This window comes from Dromaius novaehollandiae, chromosome 2 (genome assembly GCF_036370855.1).
Source record: "Dromaius novaehollandiae isolate bDroNov1 chromosome 2, bDroNov1.hap1, whole genome shotgun sequence".
Taxonomy (NCBI): domain Eukaryota; kingdom Metazoa; phylum Chordata; class Aves; order Casuariiformes; family Dromaiidae; genus Dromaius; species Dromaius novaehollandiae.
The window spans coordinates 20,698,824-20,719,244 of NC_088099.1; the positions used below are offsets into that span (position 1 = coordinate 20,698,824).

Here is a 20,421-nt window from a genome sequence, read left to right on the forward strand (position 1 = left end):
TTTTTTTGTAAAAAACACATATGAAAACCTGCTCCCTACCCCCATCTCAGCTAGTTAGTGCCAGATTTGCTTCTGATATTACTGCCTGCCGCAAGACATTGATGTAAGGAGGATACTTAGACATGCTGTTAGAATGCCCTTGGTTGCCAAATTCAGTCAACTATTCAGATACATTAGTGCCATAAGGAAAGAAGGCAATCTATAATTAGTAGTAAGGTAGAAATGTTGCAAGTTCATATAAATTTGTTTGTTGAAACAATTTACTTAATATTTCACCTATTATTTTTTCTTCTTTATTGCACCAAATACTTTCAATATACTTTTAAAGTGTTAACAATGAAGTAGGTGTTTTAATGGTAAATTACACTTGTAACTGTCCCTAGCTTTTATAAAACAGTAAATACAGTCATTTATGAACTCTAAAACATTGTTCTTTTAAGGACTCTCCTTTAAAAAAAAATACTACAAAAAATTTTTGAATGACCAATTTTATAAAGATGGAATAGATGCTGTTGAAGAGCCACAGGAGCACTACAGTAATTTCACTGAAAATGTATTGCTTTTTTCTTCTGAGCAGAGCATTAAGTTCTTCTTGTGGTCTGGACTTTTCACTTCCTCTAAGGAGCTCATTAAATCAGAGTACAAACATCTGGTTTGCTGAGATGATCTCATGAACTGAAAAGGGGGTTATTGCAGTGACACTAGTTTTAGCTAATTGTTCCTTTTTTTTTTTTTTTTTTTTTTTTTGACAAAACTTACAGCTGGTCACAGTTAGTGGGCCAGAGGTTCTGAAAGGGAAATGGGGCAATAGCGTTTATAATATAATTGTCAGGCTGTCCTTAGCATTTGTTGTATCTGAAGATTCTTTAAATATCAAAATTCATACTTTCTAAAGTTAAAGTTGTTGCTGTTTTTTGTTACTGGCTTTTTAATACTTTTAATACTTTCCCTGGGCTGCAATTTGACCTATATTATTATATAGGAAAATAAGATTATTGGCTTACCAGGTAACACTAGTCAACTATAAATTCATCATTTAATGCTGACTTATTTACAGAAGTATTTGCCTATTACATATGTTGTGGATTTTTATTTTGACTTACTGACAGAGTTTTCATAGGGAAAAGATCTCAGCATCAACTAATACTACTTCAGTTTGAAAAGTCTGACCTAAATAAATTTCTGGTGATGGCCATCGATAAGGTTTACCTTCACAGTCAAGTGCCCAATCGGAAATATCTTCTACCTAGTCCTTGGGAGTATTGACTTTCCCAAATGGAACAAAAGTCAACAGGAGGTTCTTCTGTTGAGCACATCTGAAAGTCAGACCAGAAATACAGTAAAGTGGGCACCCAAAAATCTGTGAAAGGTCGGGTACTGAAGACACAGGTGTGCAAGGCTTGGTTCTAATGGGAGCTGATTTCCCATCAGCGTATTTGGTAGACAGAAGTGCCTGCTGTTTTCAGTTAACTGGCAACACCATACTCCTTCCAAAACAGCCTGTACCAATAGCTCCAGTTAATGAGAGCTGAAGTAAGCTACAATGGCAAAGGTGCAAGTTTCTGCTGACATAAATTAGACCTACATTGTGTTTTACTGGTGGCACGTTTCAAGTGCAAATCTAGCTTTAACTTCATTAGGACCTGGATAAAACTATTAACTTCCAAATGGTGAAACAAAGTGAAATACTATCAGAATTTATCATTCCATATGTACAATATTCACGTGTACTAAAAGTGTAAAAGTACCTCTAATGTTGTCCTTAATTCCAATTCACCACTGAGGAAATTTAGCTACTTTCCGCATGGGATTCATCAAAACTAGTCAATTTCAGTTTGCATTTATAATCAATAGCAGTCCAGTAAATACAGTCAGTTGATTTGTTTCTTCAGGTTTAGATTTCTTCTTGTGAGACAAACTTTGAACTAATTTTAGACATCTAAATTAGACAAAGGGATCCCGAGCTTGCTATTTGTAGAATGAGATGTATACCTTGTCTCTAAGGAAGAAACTAAGATAAGATGTTAAAATTAAGTGTCAGTGTGAGGCTTGGAAATCATGGAAATCATTCGGCCTACAACATTTTTGCAGCAGTGACCTGTTGATTTTGTTTGTACAGTATTTACTGCTTTAGAACCCTGAATTGGCTGGATGCTGCAGGTAGCACTGTAATTAAACAGGCTATTGCACTGTGCCTCAGAAGTAAAGTAAAATACCTGCTCTTTGAGTTCAGTCTAATTAATGAAAGCTTTCAATTGGGAATAAATCAAACAAGTTTCTCACATATTCTATTCAGTCTCATTTTTCTACACAGGAAACATAAAAGTGTGGAAGGAGATGCATGCAAAAATCCCTATAAACAAAATTATCATATTTGAAATAAAAGATTCAATATATTCCTATATCAAATGGTAAGGACTGTAAACAGCATAAAGCTATGTAGTGCAGTATAGTTTAAATAATAACAAATTCTGGCCTTGAGCGCTTTATAGTGTAAGTTTAAATATGATGTGAAAGGTGCACTAGATAAAATGATTGAATTATGGAGTTTCAGAGTAAGAGTATATAAACCCTACAAAATTTTATTTATATTACACATCACAAGAAACTTACGGTCTTTTGATAGTGCCTGTATATTTATATCTGTTTTCAGAGTGGAGATACTGAATTAAATTATCAGAGAATATAAGCAGGAGCCATTTTTTGGCATAGGTAGATCAAAAATTCAGTTCCATTGCAGTGCTTAAGGCTGGTGTTTCACAGTATCACCTTACAGCCTGTCCTTTTGTTTATAAAAAGGAGGTAGAGGAAAGCAAGTCTGAATGCATATGTCCATTATATAGTTTAACAGCTGTTTAGATTTAAAAAATGTCAAATCCTGCTGGTATTTGAAGAAATTCATAATTCAGCTTTAGATAACAAACTGCTTGTAAATAATCCATTAGCAAATCTGTTCAAGGATGAACCATACTGTAGTATTATGAATGCATTGAAGTAGAGGTGGCCGTGCAAGCCAAAGTGGGCTGGTTTCGGATGGCATAATACACAGGTTTTAAAACGTCCAAGGTGTAGCGTGTCTTTGTACGTCATAGAAAGGCAGCTTATCCTGCAGAGCGGTGAAGGCAACTGTCTTCAGTCTGATTTCCCATAGATCCACATGAAATGTGACTTGCAGTCTTTTTCCTCCTATAAATTTTTTCAGCTACTGAGAGCACAAGGTATGTTTTAGTTCATTACTGAGCTGCTGAGAAGCAAGGACTGGCCCTCTGGAGAGGGATAAGTCATCTCGATTGTTTGCATGTGCCTTTGAGTTGGACTGACTAGAGCTCACGCCATGACTAAGTGTTTGCGTTTCAGGTGGTGCTCAGGAGTCCTCGTCTTGGAAGAAGTGGGGGACCTTTCCTCTGCTCGGTGCTGTACAAACATGGAACAAGATATTAGTCCTTGCTTCTAGATCTTTCAGTCAGACAAGTACTGCTAGGCATATGTACTCCCCAGGTGACAGACAGTAATCGCGCTACAATGGTGTCTGTTTATCCATCTTCAATATTCTAACAGATTAATACTGGGCGATTTTTAGTACTGACAGATAGATAGTATGTGATTTTAGAGTGTTTTTTAATTTAGTTTTCCTTTTGAAGGTATTTGTTGATATTCGAGGTTAGTTGAACGAACCAGGGCTGTATGAATCATCCATATCCTGTTGAGTTTACGTATTGTGGTGTAATAACATTGCTTTTTACCCCATTCTTTTTTCTTCAGTATGACCTAGAAAAAAAAAATATTCCTCACATTGTGCTACGTGCAGCTCTCCAGAAAACTGGCTTTAGTTGAGCTGTCTTGCTTCTGGGCTTATCGACTACTAGATAGCAGAAGTGGGAGGGAGACAAACAGAAGGTCCAAAGATGAGAAGTAGTTATGTACACTGCTGGCAGACTTCCTGTCTTTGAAGACTGCAAAGAAGTCTTCAGTCTAAGGAAGAAAAGTACAGATGAGCATTGGAAGGATAACTTCATTCCCGAAAGTTCAGTAGAGCTTTTAGTTTCACCACTATCTGAATTCAAGTTTTGGGGTTTGCAGTATAAAGGGTTGGCTGATAGGCTTGAACTTCAGGTCATCATCAAATTCTTAACTGTAAGTGTAAGCTTAGCCTGAGATATACTTCAGAATTTATTCATTGTTTTTAGCTTTGAAATTCTACAAACCTAATGTTGAGCCTTTTTGTATTTAGAGTCATTGGAGTAAATGTATTTTATTTTCTTATATCTGGGTATCTGAGATTGGATATCTCTGTTTTGGATTTGATAAATAATGCAAAACTTGGTAGGTGCGTCTTTGGGTTGAGACAAGTAAACTTACCTGGGAAAAATGTATAAATGTTGGAAGGCTTATGGTACCAGACTTCAGTCATAAAAAGAAATATGATTGCTTTTCTTTTCAAGGATGTATATTTTCAGTCTTGTTGAGGCTTAGGCATGGCAGTTCTTAGCCAAAGAGTCTAGATTATTTAGTTTTTTTCCATACTTATTTAGCAGTCATGTGCATTTTTGCTGTGAATAGATAAAATTCTGTTTACTTGGGAATTAGAGAAATCTCATCCATTGAGACATCCAAAAGGTTACATCAGTGACAAATACGACCAACTAGGCTCTCTTTCAGCAAACCTGAAGAGCTGAGGCATAGAAGTATACTGAATTTTAAGGCAAGCTTTCAAGGCAGAAATTAAAAAGGCCATCCTAAGATAAAGTACTTACATGCTTGCAATTTTTGGGTGGGCAGGGGTGGAGAATGTTGTGTGCTTTTTCTCTAGTTGACTTAACTTTAATCCCAATTTTAAGCAATATGTGAAAACCCTTATGTCTGAAAATGACTGAAAACTTCGTGACATTAGAAAATGAATCTTTTTGAATCCTCTTTCCATTCTACTTCTGTATGCCATACTATAAATTTGGATGGAATGATTTAAATGAAAATAGGTTAATTAAAATTTATACTGGTAAGCAAGCAACTCATTTTTTTATATAACTGATTTTAATCCCTTTTTGCATTTATAATGTAAGTATTGCCTTTCTAAGTAGGAAGGTGCACTGTATGCACCTCTCTGAAGGTTCTTGAGAATAGACTGGAAGGCAAGGGCATAATTTTTAATTGGAAGGATCATTTTTTAAATCACTTTCGTCAAGCTCTGGTAAATTGAGAAGCAATGCACTAACCCAGTATTCTTTTCCCTAAGTTAAATATCTTAACCTTAAATATCCTGGATACACAAAGTAGGAAAATAAGTTAATGAAAGCAAATTCCATATTTAATGCAGTAATACTTTTAAACAAAGGAAATATTATCTGAAGACTATGATCAGTTTAACTCATGAAAATGCCTTAAGATTTCAAAACTGGATCTCATCTTCCATAACATTTTTTTATTAGTGGACCAGAAAAAGAAAACAAGTCTTTCTGCTTTTTTGACTCCCAATTAGTTTCTCAACTCTGTATGACCTATCTATTCAATGCTGCTAGCTGCAGCAACAGAAATGACAAGAGCCTTCTTCCTAAACCTCAAAAGAAATTAGTTTTCTAAAGCCAGTTTTGCACTTCAGCAAACTCTAATTTCAAGTACTTAAATGTTGGCAGCAAACACAAATGGCAAAATTTTTTTTGTGCGCAGTAGGTTCAGTCATTCGTACAAGTTATCATTATTTCTTTCTTTATTTTACAGTGTATTGAAGTAGAAATTTGTTGAGATTTAAATGAAATTTTATTTCAAATGAATTTTTATTTACTTTGTAATAATCAAATCTGGGACTACACACACACTTTTCACCTTGAGGATTTTAGCTTGTAGTCTGAATGTTTGAAGCTAACAAATTGCAGAGAGAAGCATGTTTCTGCTGCCTTCGCTCTCGCGTGACCTCACATCAAACAGGATCGGCCAATTGATCCCAATGAACAAAATTGCTTTTCATTAGGCTCGTTTACAGCCAGGTTGGTTTTTAGCTTTGGTTCATCGCAGGACCCACCCCCCCACACACACAGGGCAGAAGAGGAATAACGATAGCTTGAGAGCAGGAACGAATGGGGAAGCTCGGGAGCGCTGCTTCTGGGAGCAGTGCTGGTGAAGCTGACTCGTTTGAAGCGCAGGCATTATACGCGTCATTCGTGTCTCCCTGAACCTCTCTTCCTCTTGAGCCCTTTCTTCGAACTAGCCAGAGGTGTCTGTACTAGATTTCCTGAAAAATACTCTGGTATTAATTGCATTTTCAGTCACAAGTTGTAAAAGTTCATATATGTTCCCACATAGAATTGAAAAAAAATACCAAATATTTATGAGAAAAAAGGCCTGAGCTTACAAGTTTGAAGTAAATACTTTCTATCCATCGCAGCGTTTCTATCTTTCCTGATGGCAGAAAAACGACAAGCGTGTTCCTTAATTTGCTGTAGGTGTGCTTCCCTCGGACTCTTGCAGGGCTAGCACCTTCCCTCCAAGCCACGTGTCTTCTCTTCCGCTGGGAGCGGTGGGAATGGGGGCTGTCTAACAATGGCAGCTTTTGATCTCCATCTCCTTCAGAAAAATATCTGATGGCAAGAGCTTTTCCTGTGAGCTTCTCCAAAAATTTTTTTCAGTTCTTTTGGTTTATATTAAAATTAAAGCTAATGTTAATGTTTCCTTTTTAACACTGTGTTTCAAAAATTACTACTTATAAAAGACTGACGATGGAAAAATGCGTATCTGTGCCTAGAGGAATGTGCAGGGCAGAAGAGTGCACATTCCAGGCCGTTTCTGCTGGTGCGGTGATGCAAAGCAGCTGCGAGTCAAGCTAGCTGGCCAGTGTGCTGCAGAGGCAGTGTGCTCATGCCTCCGGTCCTAAAAATAACACTTGGTTTGATACTGCAGAGCTTCAAATCTTTAAAAATGCAAAGTTGTATTTACTGTGAGTCCCTTAGTCTGAAGTTGTAAATGATCCTTTTTTTTTTTTTTTTTTTAATGTGCATTGAAGAATTTCCTGTGTTAAGGTTAGTGCTTATGGCTGAAAATGCATGTTAGTAGTTCAGGATTTTTAAATTTTTTAAAAAGGTGTATATCTGTGTGTGTGCACAGAAGTGTGTATATGGAATATATATATCTGTATATGAAGTTCTTGCTTGAGGGATAAATTAAATCTGTTAGATGTTTTTAATTTGGATTTTCAAGTATGGAAATAATCTGAAAGGCGGACAAATTTCCTTTCTCAAACCATTCATTAATAATACATACCTTAAGACAAATGATAGTAATGAGAATTTTTGTAGACTAATTCTGCTATCCAGGTCTGGAGACTGTGATTTTGATGCTGAGGAGAGGAAATGAGTGACAGCTGATCAGGCAGCGGCATCACCCATGTTATCATGGGAAAATGTGTTTTTGACTAGTTTGGAAACAATATTACAATGGATAGTGTAGTAGAAAGTGATGTGATTGTAAACAAGATACTGCTGTCTACTATTGTCGGGTTAACTAATTCATAGTTTCCCCAACCTGTAAACAAAATTCTTTTACTAAAAGCATTCTTTTTCATCCTCCTCCTCTATGAGCTTGTTAATAGTGTGTCATTTACTTTGTGTCTAATAAGCATATGTTCATAGCACATAGAAGACACTAATTAATGTGGCCAGATCATGGCCAGTTTGCATTGTGGAAAGGGGGACATGGGTTCTGCAAAGTGGCTGTCTCCTGCCCTTGGGTAGAGCTCTTACTGTGGCACACTTGGATCTTCTGGCTTTCAGGGCTCCTCTAGTGCCATATTATGCAACATCCTAGTCCAGGTAAACCTCCGGGATGGTTACCTTGGTTCCAGGAACACTAGAAAAATTGGGAAATTTTCTCGTGGGATACTTCAGGAAAAGCAGAAGGTGTGCCTTGGTCAGCTCACAGTCACAACTGAAGGCAAAATTAAGTTGTATTTGAGACTTTGGGATAAAAGATGTGCATAGGGAATACAGTTTAGAGTATGTTATTAAGTTTTATAATGAAAATTTCTTATCTTTACAGTAAAAGCAATGTTGTATTGTTGCTGTCTTTTTTGAATGACAAAGTTTGGTGATCTCATTTGATCTCCCTTCAGAGAGGCACCATTACAGCAGTGCATGTTCAGATTAACAGCATTGAAATCACTAGAGTTGCTTCTTATTTATGGACTATGACAAATACAAATAGAAAGAGGATTTATGCCCTCTTGCCTACTGAACATGTCCAAGTAGATCCGGTAAACTCATGAAGTCATCTAGTAACAGAAGTCTGACCTGTAAACTTAGGGAAAAGGTTGTGTAATTGTATTACGTGACTTTAAAAGATACATACATTATTTTATATTAAGGGATAAAAAGATGTTTACCTTGAGTTGAGATGAGTAATCATTTTAACTTTCAATTTAAGCAGACTTTGAGCGTGATGAGGCTTCAGCATCAGTGTGTCCCCTGAGGCCGCTCCTCTGTGCGCCCTCTCCCCCCTCACCCCCTGCCTCAAATCATTTGACTACTACTTAACTACGCTGAAAACAGGCTTTTGTTCTACAAGGTCAGAAAGGCTTTCTCAAGTTATGAAATACCGTACAGTGGTTTAAATACTTGGCCTCCAGCAAAATGAATATTGCAGTTATTATATCTAGGCACTTAATATCCAATAAGTAATGATAATAAATGCATGAAATTTTGTACATAACATTACTGCCAAAATAAATGCTTGGCTTATTTTTCTTCAAACTAATGGAAATTGGAATTCTATGTGGAAAAAGGGTATCCAGGGCAGAAGCAAAAGCCAGTTCATTGTGTTCAAGTAAAGCACAACAGGATATCGTTCCTTCCCAGATTCTGAACAGCTGACACACAAAATCACGGCTTCTGTAGCAAGGATTTTTAATGTATCTATTGGAAGGAGAGTGTAATGCATGTTTAGAAACTGTATTTGAGAGAGCAAATAAGCATTCCTACCCTGACAATCACAGAAGAGATGGGCTGGAAAGCGTTAAAACAACATTTAATCAACCTCAGAGCCTATTCTGAAGTTGCCACCTGACTCGAGCCCTTTTTGGTTTCCTTGGACCTCAACGTTTCCAGTGGCCGGTATGGCTGCCTGCCGTCTTGGCTAGGAGCGACTGCTTTTGGTTGGGCGCAAATTTTATAAACAGAGCCCATAAAGTGGCTTCATTTAGTAAAAATTTCTCTCATTGGCATCCTGATAAAATTGGGAAGAACGGTAATCCTCCCCAGGTGGCTACAGATCTCTTAGTCTGACCTCAACTATAGGCAAGGCATTACAGTAAATTCAAAGAAAAAAACTAAATGGTTGGTAAATACAGAGGAATGCAGTGCAACAGATGATATAAAGATGCATCAGGAAGATAAACTTAAGGGATTTCTCTAAAGAGAGAAAATGCAAAGCTTCTCATCCATTTGGACTTCTAGTACAAATTTTTTTTTTGTAGCGCTGCACAGAAAATTGTTACTTCTACTGGATGATATAGGTTGAGAGCTAATAAAAAGTTAGGAAACTAGTGTTGCTTCTGTTTTTGGAAAATTTGCCTTGTTGCTTCAGCCTGCACGTGACCAACACTCAGAAATGACCAGAAGAGATTATTTTTTAGTGTCATTTTTTCACAAGTCACAATTCTCTGAGTAATGACATCTTTGCAAGGGTGCAATCTGTGACAGCAGGTTAAACTATCTGGAGTCCTAAGATCTGTGTTACCAAAGACTATTCTCACGTCAGTCCTCCATCCCCCTGAAAAAAATGTTAGCTCCATTACTGTTGAAATACTACGACACTGTAAAAATAACTAAAATGTTTGAGTTTTTCACATCCCTGATTGCTTCTCCACAACGATGAAGCCCAGCTAATGCTTTAGATTAGTGCTTTGTGGTATTCATTCTGCCGCCATCCCGATTTGTTATTTGTAAGCAGGATGCTCTTAAAGCCTTCCTCTATCTTCAGCAGCTGAGTTGCATGTATTATCTGTGAAATGGCTACATAGTTTCTTTTCCCATTATACTTTGGCTTTCTTTGTTGAATAGATTTTATTCAATTGAATTTCACTTTACAATTGCAGCTTTCAGGTAAGACTGTAGCATCTGCGTATTTGTTCAGCTGTTTACTGGATTTCTGTATTTGATTGCACAGATTCATTTTCCTGTTGAGAAAAGTTATACTTGACAAACATATTCTTAAAAGCTGTTAGAAAGGATAGCATTATTTAATAGGCTCCTTTAAGCTTGTTTTTTTCTTTTTTTCAAATATGAGTAACATGATTCATGGGATATAATACTTCAGGTCCTTTGGTGTAAGTTTACTTCATTTTATTCCTTTTTTTGAACTCCTCTTCCAGAATTCACAGTAGATCATTTAGGAAATCAGCAGAACAGTTGTCTGTTTTGAGAGTGAAGTGTATTATTTTGTACATAGAATTCAACTTACTTTTGTTATATGTGCCTGCTCCCACTGTGTGAACCTCTGCAATATGATATATTCTAAATCAACCTTTTCCTGTATCATAGGTAAATACTTGGCGCTTCTTTGTATAACCATCTTTTTGGGTATCCTCTTATGAAGTTTTTAGGACAAAGCCAAGTAAACTAAAGTTTATCCCTTGCCACACAAGAATTTTGTTCTTTAATCAGAAAGCTACCGACTGGATGGCTGTCAGTCCTTCTGACAAGTATGTGTATTTTAAACAAGTATTTCAAATAATAGCTGAAGATACCAACTGCTGTGGAAGAATGTGGTATAGTGCATTAACCTTTCAGCACATAAATTGAAGTTTAAAAAATACGGGTTCCGATATTTCTGCTCAAACAGTAAAACATTCTTCTATCAATTTTGTGGCATGTTCACTAGCTAATAGGTTGCAAATTGCTAGGTTGCTGAGCTGTATGCTTTGTCTTGTTTTCTTTTTAACCATTATATTAAAAAACAATGATGAGCTCATCTGTATTGTGTGTGTCACTACTCACCTAAATCTGAAGGACATTGACTGCTTTACACGCCTTTTGGATTGAGACCGCATTTTTTTTACCATGCCATTTGCTACTCAAACTGCTTTGCATGTCAAAAATCTCCACTGTAAATAAACCATCTTTCTTTTATTCTATCTTCCATTTCATTAATATACACTAGTATATTTATACACACTTTCACGTTTCTCCTGGCTTTTTAGGATTAGGAAGGATTATCATGACAGTCATTGTATCTGAATTGATTAATTTATATTTGGACTCTGATTATTTGGCATATTATAAGGTGTTAATTTTTGCACTCATTGAAAGGTGCAAGCAGATTCACAGAAAGTTTAACCAAATCTGTAGAAATGTGGCTTTACACTTGTCTGACAGAATACAGCAGATGTTCTGGATTTTCTGGACTGTGAAAGTGTCCAAGAGACTTTAAAAAGTTTAAAGTCTTGCATCAAAACATTTATAAAGGGAATGTGACTTTGAAGCTTTCATTGTAGGTGTTCTCTAAATACTGTCACTCCAAACAATCTGAGCATGAGTGATAATCAAGTTATAAAATCCACTGCTTGGATTTGTGGCCTTGATATTCCAAATTTAAAGATAAACACCAAGAAATGAATGCTCTGCAAAGCCTTTTTTCCTCTATTTTGGGACTTCTCTGGTATGTCACAATATCCTGTTTGGGACTTTCTCGGGTATGTCACAGTATCCTGTTTTCCAAATGGATGCACACGCTGCAGGCTCTCCCTCACCAAACATATTTCATTGTACTGCTGAAAACTGCAACTGAAAAGTCTCATGAAAACATCTGGTTTTTTTACTGTGAAGCTAATAGGTCTTTGTTTGTTTGTTTTAATTCAAAGTCAGATCATAAGACTTCCAAAAAGTCTTGCTACTTTTTTGATGAAAAGTAAATAACCTTTAACTGATGTGTTTATGGCTTTAGAAATTCTGAGAAATAAAGTATATTTGGTAATTTTGCAAAGGATTTTGGGTGTTCTATGGTTAGCACATTGGGAAAAGTATGCCTTTATGCATTAATGTCATTTGAAAAATATTTGGCTCAATTGGGCTTACTTTTCTAGCATTAGATTATTCCAATTCATTGAAAGCTGACAGTCTAGTGATAGATATCACCTGAACTATAAAAACATGAGTGATTCCTGGTGGATGTTCTTCAGACATGTGAAACTTCAAAGCATATTATTCTGGCAGCTAGGTGGTCTTTTAATACTGTCTTGTTTTTTCTTTCTCTTCATGTACCTTAAATGAAAACGATCCTAAAGATTCAGAGAATATTAAATATTTTACCCTATGTTTTCTTCTTAGTCAGATAATTGCTTTGAGTTCAAGACTTGTTTCTGAATAACTAACTAGGAATTATATATATATTTTTATATATAGCAGAAGTCTCCTGTGGCATTTAAAGTCCTAGCACATTTTGAAGTTAATAACAAATGTCTCGGTAGATATTTTTTACCTTGTCCTTTTAGGAAAAAAAAATTGAGGGGAATTTTTGTACAGCTGAAACTATGAAAACCTCATGTAAAACAAGTTAAAGAGTATGTTGCTGAACTGATTTATCTTGCTCCAGCATAACTTAGCTTAACCTTTTATTTCTCTCGCAAGATTATGTCAATAATGTCAAATGATGGTTTTGCCCTCTAACAGACAAACATCTTCCACAAAAGCTGATTAGCTGCTGACCTCTTCCGCTCTTTTCAGATCCTTCAAGGTAGATTTCAGAGTTGTAAAATAATCACTTTGCTTTCTGTTTGTACTTCAATACAAAGCATTTACTGTCCCAGTAGCAATACCGCAGCCTGCTCCACATCTGGCTGTCGGGAGCCTGCCTAGCTGTGCCTGTCTCCGTGGAGCCTGTTGCCTGTTAACCCAAACTGCTGCTCCTGGCAGAAGTGGGCCAGCATTAGAAATGACTTTTTGCAGGATAATAGAATCAATAACATCAAGAAACTTTATTTTCTATATGATTATGCTCTAGTGATCAGGAAAACCCTCTGTTTCATAAAGCCTGCATGGTTTTCAGTTATGAGGAAGGTGCCAGAAGAATGAAGCATAATAGTCTCCTAAATTTGAAATGTTATATATACCCCCTGAGAGGTTTCCTTTTTTCTATTCATATTCTTCAGCTCTGTAGCCTTGCTTTTAAGAGTAACCCATTAGAAGCCAATAAGTTTGCTTTTATAAGCATTAACTTACAAGCAGATGAATTAACTTTGCCTTTGAAGAAGCAGATGTCTGGACTGAGAGAGCAAAATGGTGGCCCTGTGTCTTAATGAAAAATACTGTCTAATATTCCTGTCTTCAGAGGTCTGTAAAAGTTCCTATGCTGAAGAAAAAAGTAAGATGCAGAAAGTAAATGACAAACAGAAATCTCAGAAAGATCTGCGGTTGGTGTTAAAAGTTCATTTCTATTTTTAGGCCTCCATAACTTCTTTCTTCAAAACTCTCTCCCACTGCCACTTCTTCCAAACTCTGTGTTTTAAAAATACATAAATTATTGAGAAATGCATCTGACTTTCAGACTAACAAAACAATCATAGCTTGTTGGTCTTGGTAGGTCAGACTGCTGAGAAATGGCTTTTCATTCAGAAACAGAGTTAAGAGATAAATAGATCTGAAAAGAAAGTAGCGCTTCCTCAAGTCTAGCCACGCACATCATCAGAAGGAACGGAGGCTTCGCTATATTTGAAACTGCTGAGAGCCATAACTGTGATTTAAGATGTTTTATCAAGCTGTTGAGCGTGAAAACACCTAATCCCTCCATGACTTCAGTGTGAGTCTCGTTGACTGATATTTTAAATTAAAGGGACAAGGTATCTATGCAAATTAAAGGGAAAAGGTATCCATGCTGTATATTAAAGCTACGATGCTAAATACAAGATACCACATATATAATGAAGACTGTAAATAGGAAGAGGTTTTCTGAAGCAACCGTTGGGTATTGCTAAGTAGTCTACATGGGATTTGTGAGATGCTTGGGATGAAAATTTAGGCATTGGAGTACCTGGCTTCTTCCGTTTTTTATGTTTTATCAGTGTTTTTTATCAACAGTACGAGCTGTAGCATGTTACACAGGTTTCTTGCTGCAGCGTCATACTGATAGGCATCAGGCTGTATCTGTGGGAGAACAGGATCATTGTTCTGTCTCCTCCAGCTAAACATGCAATATATGCTGTAAATTGCCTTTATTATATGCTGCTTAAAAATCTTATTGTCTGCTTTGCATACAAGCAATTTATTGCTGCTTGTGTTCTGACAGAATGAAAACTAATGTTTAATTATGCATTGCCCTAGTAATGTGGTGTTTAGGGTGAATGTATCTGAATTAAATAAGGGCCATTAATAATGCCTAACAATTTATGATATATTCATTGCTTGATTTCAAATGATATAAATTAGAGAAGCTTATTTGAAATGTCACCAATATAAGATGGCTTTGTGGGAACACCTCTCTGTGTGCTAATTTCAGAATCATTACCAGCTGAGTCTTACTATTTATTCAATGTCCAGTAGGCTTTTATTATTCCCTTATTTGCAGTTTAATTACAACCTCTGTTTTCCTGACAGTGTGAATTCAATCCTAAACCTGCAGGAGCAAAATGAGTTGCAATCAGTAGATTTTTGCCTGAAAGCCTCCTTTCCTTGTGTGCCCCCCCCGCACCTGCCCTGACCGAAGTGCGGTTCAGAGCAGCTCTGTGCAGCACAGTTTTTTGTACCATGTATTTAAAGGGGCAATGTCCATCTAAAGGTTTAAAAACTGTCTTTCTTAAAAGTTTGTAAGTCATGGGGGATGTCTCTGTCACACACATAACTGCCTGGTTCTCACCAATATCACAGAAGATATTTGAACAAATCAATTCAAGAGAGGTTTCTGGGTTACTTATTATTCTTATGTATGACTATTTACAAATGTTATTAATAGACATGAGGTATTTATATACATAGCTACTGTGCAACTCAAATCTTAGTCATTCATCTTTTAAAATAATCCCTTCTCCAAGGCTATTACACGGGATTTAAATTACTCAAAGATCTAGTAAGCATTGTCTGTTACAAATTAATGAAGCTGCAGCAAAATTTTGTACTGTCAAAAAAAAAAAAATCACAGTGCTGTTAAAGGATTTAAGTTGCAGGACTGAATGGACTCTTTCTATTTCAGTATGAGGCACATGCATTTATTGTAGAGATGCTATAGATGTGGTTTCTCCTAGAAGTAATTGTAATTAAGTGAATGTTTGATCCCGATCTCTCAGCAACAGGTCAGTCTTCTGTCCAGTGAGCCCTTTCTGCTTCATTTATGCATCTTGATTATCTTTTGTGAAAATTTGTTTCTTGCTTATAATTTTGTTACAGTCAGAAGAACTACTTAGAGGAAAATGGATATTTCTGATTTCTTCTGGAATTATTACAGCTATTGTAACACAGTTTTGTTGTAATTGGGAATAGTGAGCTTTTACCCTCACAATCACACTTTATTTGCCCTTGTTAAGGGAGCTAGTTGTGTTTAACTGATAACTGAAGAGATGTACAAAGTAATTGGTACTGATATCACATGCATTTTATTTAAAATTTTGTGACACAAGACCTTAAGGCATAGAGAAGCAGAACTTTGATCTTAGAAGGCTCAGGATGTTTTCTGTGCATTTTAACATGACGGTTTATTTACATAGTGATGCCAAAGTGAAGAACTGCTCCTTTTGACCTTTCTCTCCCTCCCTCCCTTCCTCTCTCTCTTTTTTCAAGGCTTGCTTTGTTTCATTTTGTTTTATTTTTTTTATTGTTGTCATTCCACCACCCCCATCCTGTGTGGTTCTAGTTTCCACCAAGATGTAATGACATGGGTATTCCTTCCTATGTTGCATAGGCTTACAACCCTGGCCTGCTCAAATCCATCCGCGAAAGTGTTTATTGCACAAAGAACCAGACCTTATACTTGAGAGGTTTAAATTAATTGATGGCCTGTGCTGCCAGGAGATGCCATTACTCAGCTGGTATGCTATACCAAAGGTCACTTCTACTATATGTCTGTCATCTGGGTTTTTTTTTCCCCTCTCCTGCTAGGTAGGAATTGCCTAAAACATTAGAGCAATTACTTTCATATACTTCAGAGTTGTGTGAATCTCCTTTTAAAAAAAAAAAGAAAAGAAAAAAAAGAAATTCAACAAAAATTTCTGTTAGACTCCATTTTTTGCCTGGTGATGGGGTGCGCATGGGGTGTGTGTGGTGGGGAGGGGGTTACCTTCACATCTTATAGAGAACCTCCTGGGAGAAGTATTTTAGATTTCTTGTTTAGAATAAAATATGTAAACATAAGTACATTTGGGTATGATTCAGTTATGTAGATGTCATTTGTAAGACTTACAGGTACAATTGAAACTGTGCTATTATAGCACAAATCTAATAATCAGCATAAATAAGCAGTATTCAATTGAACATGTTCTTGCGATCACTTTTGGCTGGAATGGAAATGCATGCAGGTCTTTGTTACTCCTTTTTCAAGGAGGGAATTTGTTGTACTATCTGGCAATCTAAAAGAGTAGGTAAATCTGTATAAGCACATCTAAAGCTTCATATCTCTGTTTCCTTGTGTAATATATCTACCTGTCTCTAGTGCTTTTGTACAACAGTTACTTCATGGGTCTGCAGAACCAGTCTGTCCTGTGGTTACAGGGTGAGATTGATGTACAGTGATGCCAACTGTCGTAAAGAGTATGTATGTTAGATCTAGTGATGTTCGATCAATGTTTTGTTATTTTATGTCGTAGTTAATGAGGTGTCAGCATGATTTATTAAGCTTGTACAGCTGTGTTTGCACAAGTTTGCTGAAGTTCCTTCTTTCTCTCCTTTTGGAAGGAGCACTCTCCCTAGAACTTCAAGGAGAAGAGCACGTTGTTCAGCCAATCTCAAATATTTTCATATTTCATTTCTGGCCTCTGTTAAATAACTGCAGAGCTTTTAAGGGCTTTCCAAAGAAGTACTTCGTAAAGTAAATTCAACAGAGTTTTATCTGTTTTACTGTGGGCTGCAGGGATCCGAATAGCAGAAATGAAACATGGCTAGAGGAGCTTTATTGAGACTTAAAAATACTGAAGCGTTGAGGCTGTCTGACCTACCTGCTTGCATTGGTTTCTCTGCTCTGTTTAAAAGTGAAAAAGCTCTTCATTGTTTTTGTATTTTTATTAACTTCAGTTCTGTGGAAGATCATTCAGTAAAAGCTCCTACTTGCTATTCGCAAGAGCATTTTTTCTTCCCGTATTTATAACCTGTAGCTGTTTCAGTGAAGGCTTCTCAAAAAGCCTCTCTTAAGCAGTATAGCATTTACAGGGAACTAACAACTTCCTAGTTGGAAAGCGTTGTTGGATAAGCACAACCGTTGCTAAGAGCAGCACAGGATCTATGTTATAACCACCTCTGTTGTGCATTTGTATTCATATAGCAAGAGTTCGCATTTTGCCAAAGCAAAATGTGCTCTGCATGAGCAGAAAGATTTGATCATGTAAATCAAGATGCATGACCAGGGTCTGGAGCACCGCAAGAACATGGGTGAAATATATTCAATGGCTATTTGGTGACTCTTGTTGTAGTGGATATCTTGTTAGTGATCTGAAAGAACTGTTGCAAGCTAACAATGCTGGCTCTTATGTTTATCATGTTGTAACTAAAATTTACTAAAATAATTGTAGATTAATACATGCAGTAATAAAAACATGCCTGCAAACTAAGTAACTGTGAACTTGTCTACATTTTATCAGAAAGACATGGCGAGAAGTGGACGCTTCTGAAACTAAGTGGATGCTTTACTGTATTTGTAAAATCCTAATCTTGAGAAGACTGACAATATTTATTGCAAAAACTAGGAAGAATAAATGGCATGCATAAATATAAGAAATCAAGGAAACACTTAAAAATGGGTGGAGAAATAAATTCTAAGGAAAAATTAAACTAATTAAACTGGAATGTTCAAAAAAAGACCTTAATGCTGTAATTTACGAAAACTCGAGAGTTCTGCACTTACATAAGAAACAAGTCTCTGCTTATTAAGTCCACAATGTGTGCATTCACATGTAATTAAAATTTCAGTTTAAGACTAGTTTATAAACGATGAAGGTTAACAGTCATTGGAAATACAGAATCTGACTTATCTAGAGAAAATGTAGCTCAATTGACTAAACAGGAAGAGTGTTTTAAGATTAAAGACTGTTTTGCTGACATCCTCATTGACCTTTCATAAATAGTACTTTCCAGGAGTGCTCTGAAACACTTCTTCCCTGAAACTAATATAAATATGGAATGCTATTTCTTCTCTTCCATATTGTTGATCTTGTGAATGCTTTTAATTTGGAAAGAGCAATCTGCTTTTCTGTTCTTTCTCTTACCTTAATTCCAGAACACACAAAAATGAATTAGTAGGCCAAGTAACTTCTTCACGATTAAGTCACATGTAGCATCTTTGCAAAGACATCAGCAACTAAAATATATTCTGTTTTCTCTAGATCAATGAACTGAGCCATGTTCAAATCCCTGTTATGTTGATGCCAGATGATTTCAAAGCATACTCAAAGATAAAGGTGGACAATCACCTTTTCAACAAGTAAGTACAAGTAACAATTCTTTGTAGAAGTGGGCAGTGGATGTTATTTTTCAATTGATGGGACTGAAATTTTGATGATTAACTTAATCCTGTGTTAAACATAACCATCTGTGCTGTTCTAAAAAGCAACAGCAGGGGCTGCTGGGTAGTATTCTTTTTCCATATGGTATATTATTGCCTTATGAATCACTTTTATATTAAAAGTGATCCATTCTGTGATTATTTGTGGCTGATATACATACTTATTTAGGTATTTTTCAAAAGATAAATTCACATACAAATATTTTTAATATTTTAAATTAAATATTTGAGTAAGAATGAGAATTTAAATCATATATCAAAGCTCAATAATGTGCAACTTTTTATAATCCATAGCAGGAAATCATATCAATCATAGATGAGCTCAAAAAGTATTAGGATGACTTAGTGTAATATCCACATCTCTTAAAAATAAAGGTGCACCACAAACAGTACATGCAGACATGCAAGACTTTTAATACTATTTTGTGTATAAATGAAATTCAGGTTAAGAATATACTTGTAAAAAGGAAGAATTCTGTTACTTTGTGTCTTTTATTCTATGGCAAAGTTCAAAATTACTTTTCTCAAGTATAATGTCTGAAATTAACAATAGTATATGAAAACAAGTCTGATACTCAATGAACCCAATTTTCTTGAAGCTTTGATACTGTCAGTACTTTCTGGTGTCACATATGATGTAATTTTTCTATAATCCAATCTATTTTCTCACCTTTGGAAGACTTTCAGGGCAAAAGGAAAATATTCTTTTCTGCTTTTGACTCCAGATGCAAAAGCTATCAAAATGCAGTTTGTATTTATTTCATCCAGTTCTAATATAGCTTGTTAGAGACAAATAAATATATGTGTATATAAATTTATAAAACGTGGTAAAGAGAAAGAAAAGAACACGCTAAGACCAAATCTGATTCTTTTTTTGAAGGCATTAGAAGAGAAATTGTAAATCTCCTTATTCTCTGCTTTGTATGAACAGAATTGGGAGAGAATACTCCAGAGTTACTTAATTGCATATGCAGGTGAAGGAAGTTGATTTGGTGTTATATTCTTTCAGAGAAAACATGCCAAGTCATTTCAAATTTAAGGAATATTGTCCAATGGTTTTCCGTAATCTAAGAGAGAGGTTTGGAATTGATGATCAAGACTTTCAGGTAAGTTTGCTTTCAAAATACCTAAACCAGTGATGTAAACAGTTTTTAAAGGTTAGTAATGCTGTAGTTGTGAATCAACAAGTCAATGTGCTGAAACAAAGTGCTTTTATTTATGTATTAGGTAGAGAAAACTAAGAGTGAAAGAAGATGCACTTTCTAGTCTTTCCCCCACCAGCAGCCAGAACAGCCTGTCCAAGCTGTCTTTTGCTTCTTACGTTTTTACTATCCTTAGTAAAGTCCTCCTTATTTCCCATTAGAGCACCTCCCAGTCATAAGCCATGCTATTAAAGCTGCGAGGTGATGCCTCTTGCGATAGGTGAAAAAATGTCTGGGCAATACTGACAAGAGATGCTGTATTCAGCTGAGTCACTTAAGTAACACTTGCTGTACTGATGTGTCTGTTTGAGATGTAGTTTCAGAAAAGACCACAGCCGTCTGGCTTCTTCCTGCTTTTTTCATTTTTAAGAAAAGTGTGATGTATGGCCAGCCAACTTCATACTGGGATGTGGGAACAAATAGCTCGCACAGAGGAGATGCAGCAAAACAGGAAATTGCTCTCGAGTTGGCGGTATTGTTTCTTGCAGTCAGAAAAAAAAATTCTTGAACTCTGCTTCAGTCTTATTTTGTCATACTCACTGCC

The 20,421-nt window shown here is 36.1% G+C and overlaps 1 protein-coding gene across 1 annotated transcript in view; it reads left to right on the forward strand.

Annotated features, from left to right (window-relative positions):
- The window catches only part of PIP4K2A (phosphatidylinositol-5-phosphate 4-kinase type 2 alpha), a 121,166-nt gene that overhangs the window by 50,594 nt on the left and 50,151 nt on the right, over positions 1-20,421 (forward strand). The window contains exons 2-3 of the mRNA XM_064505942.1: positions 18,497-18,594; positions 19,685-19,781. Coding sequence (XP_064362012.1) covers positions 18,497-18,594; positions 19,685-19,781 — 195 coding nt within the window. The remainder of the gene's footprint in view (positions 1-18,496; positions 18,595-19,684; positions 19,782-20,421) is intronic.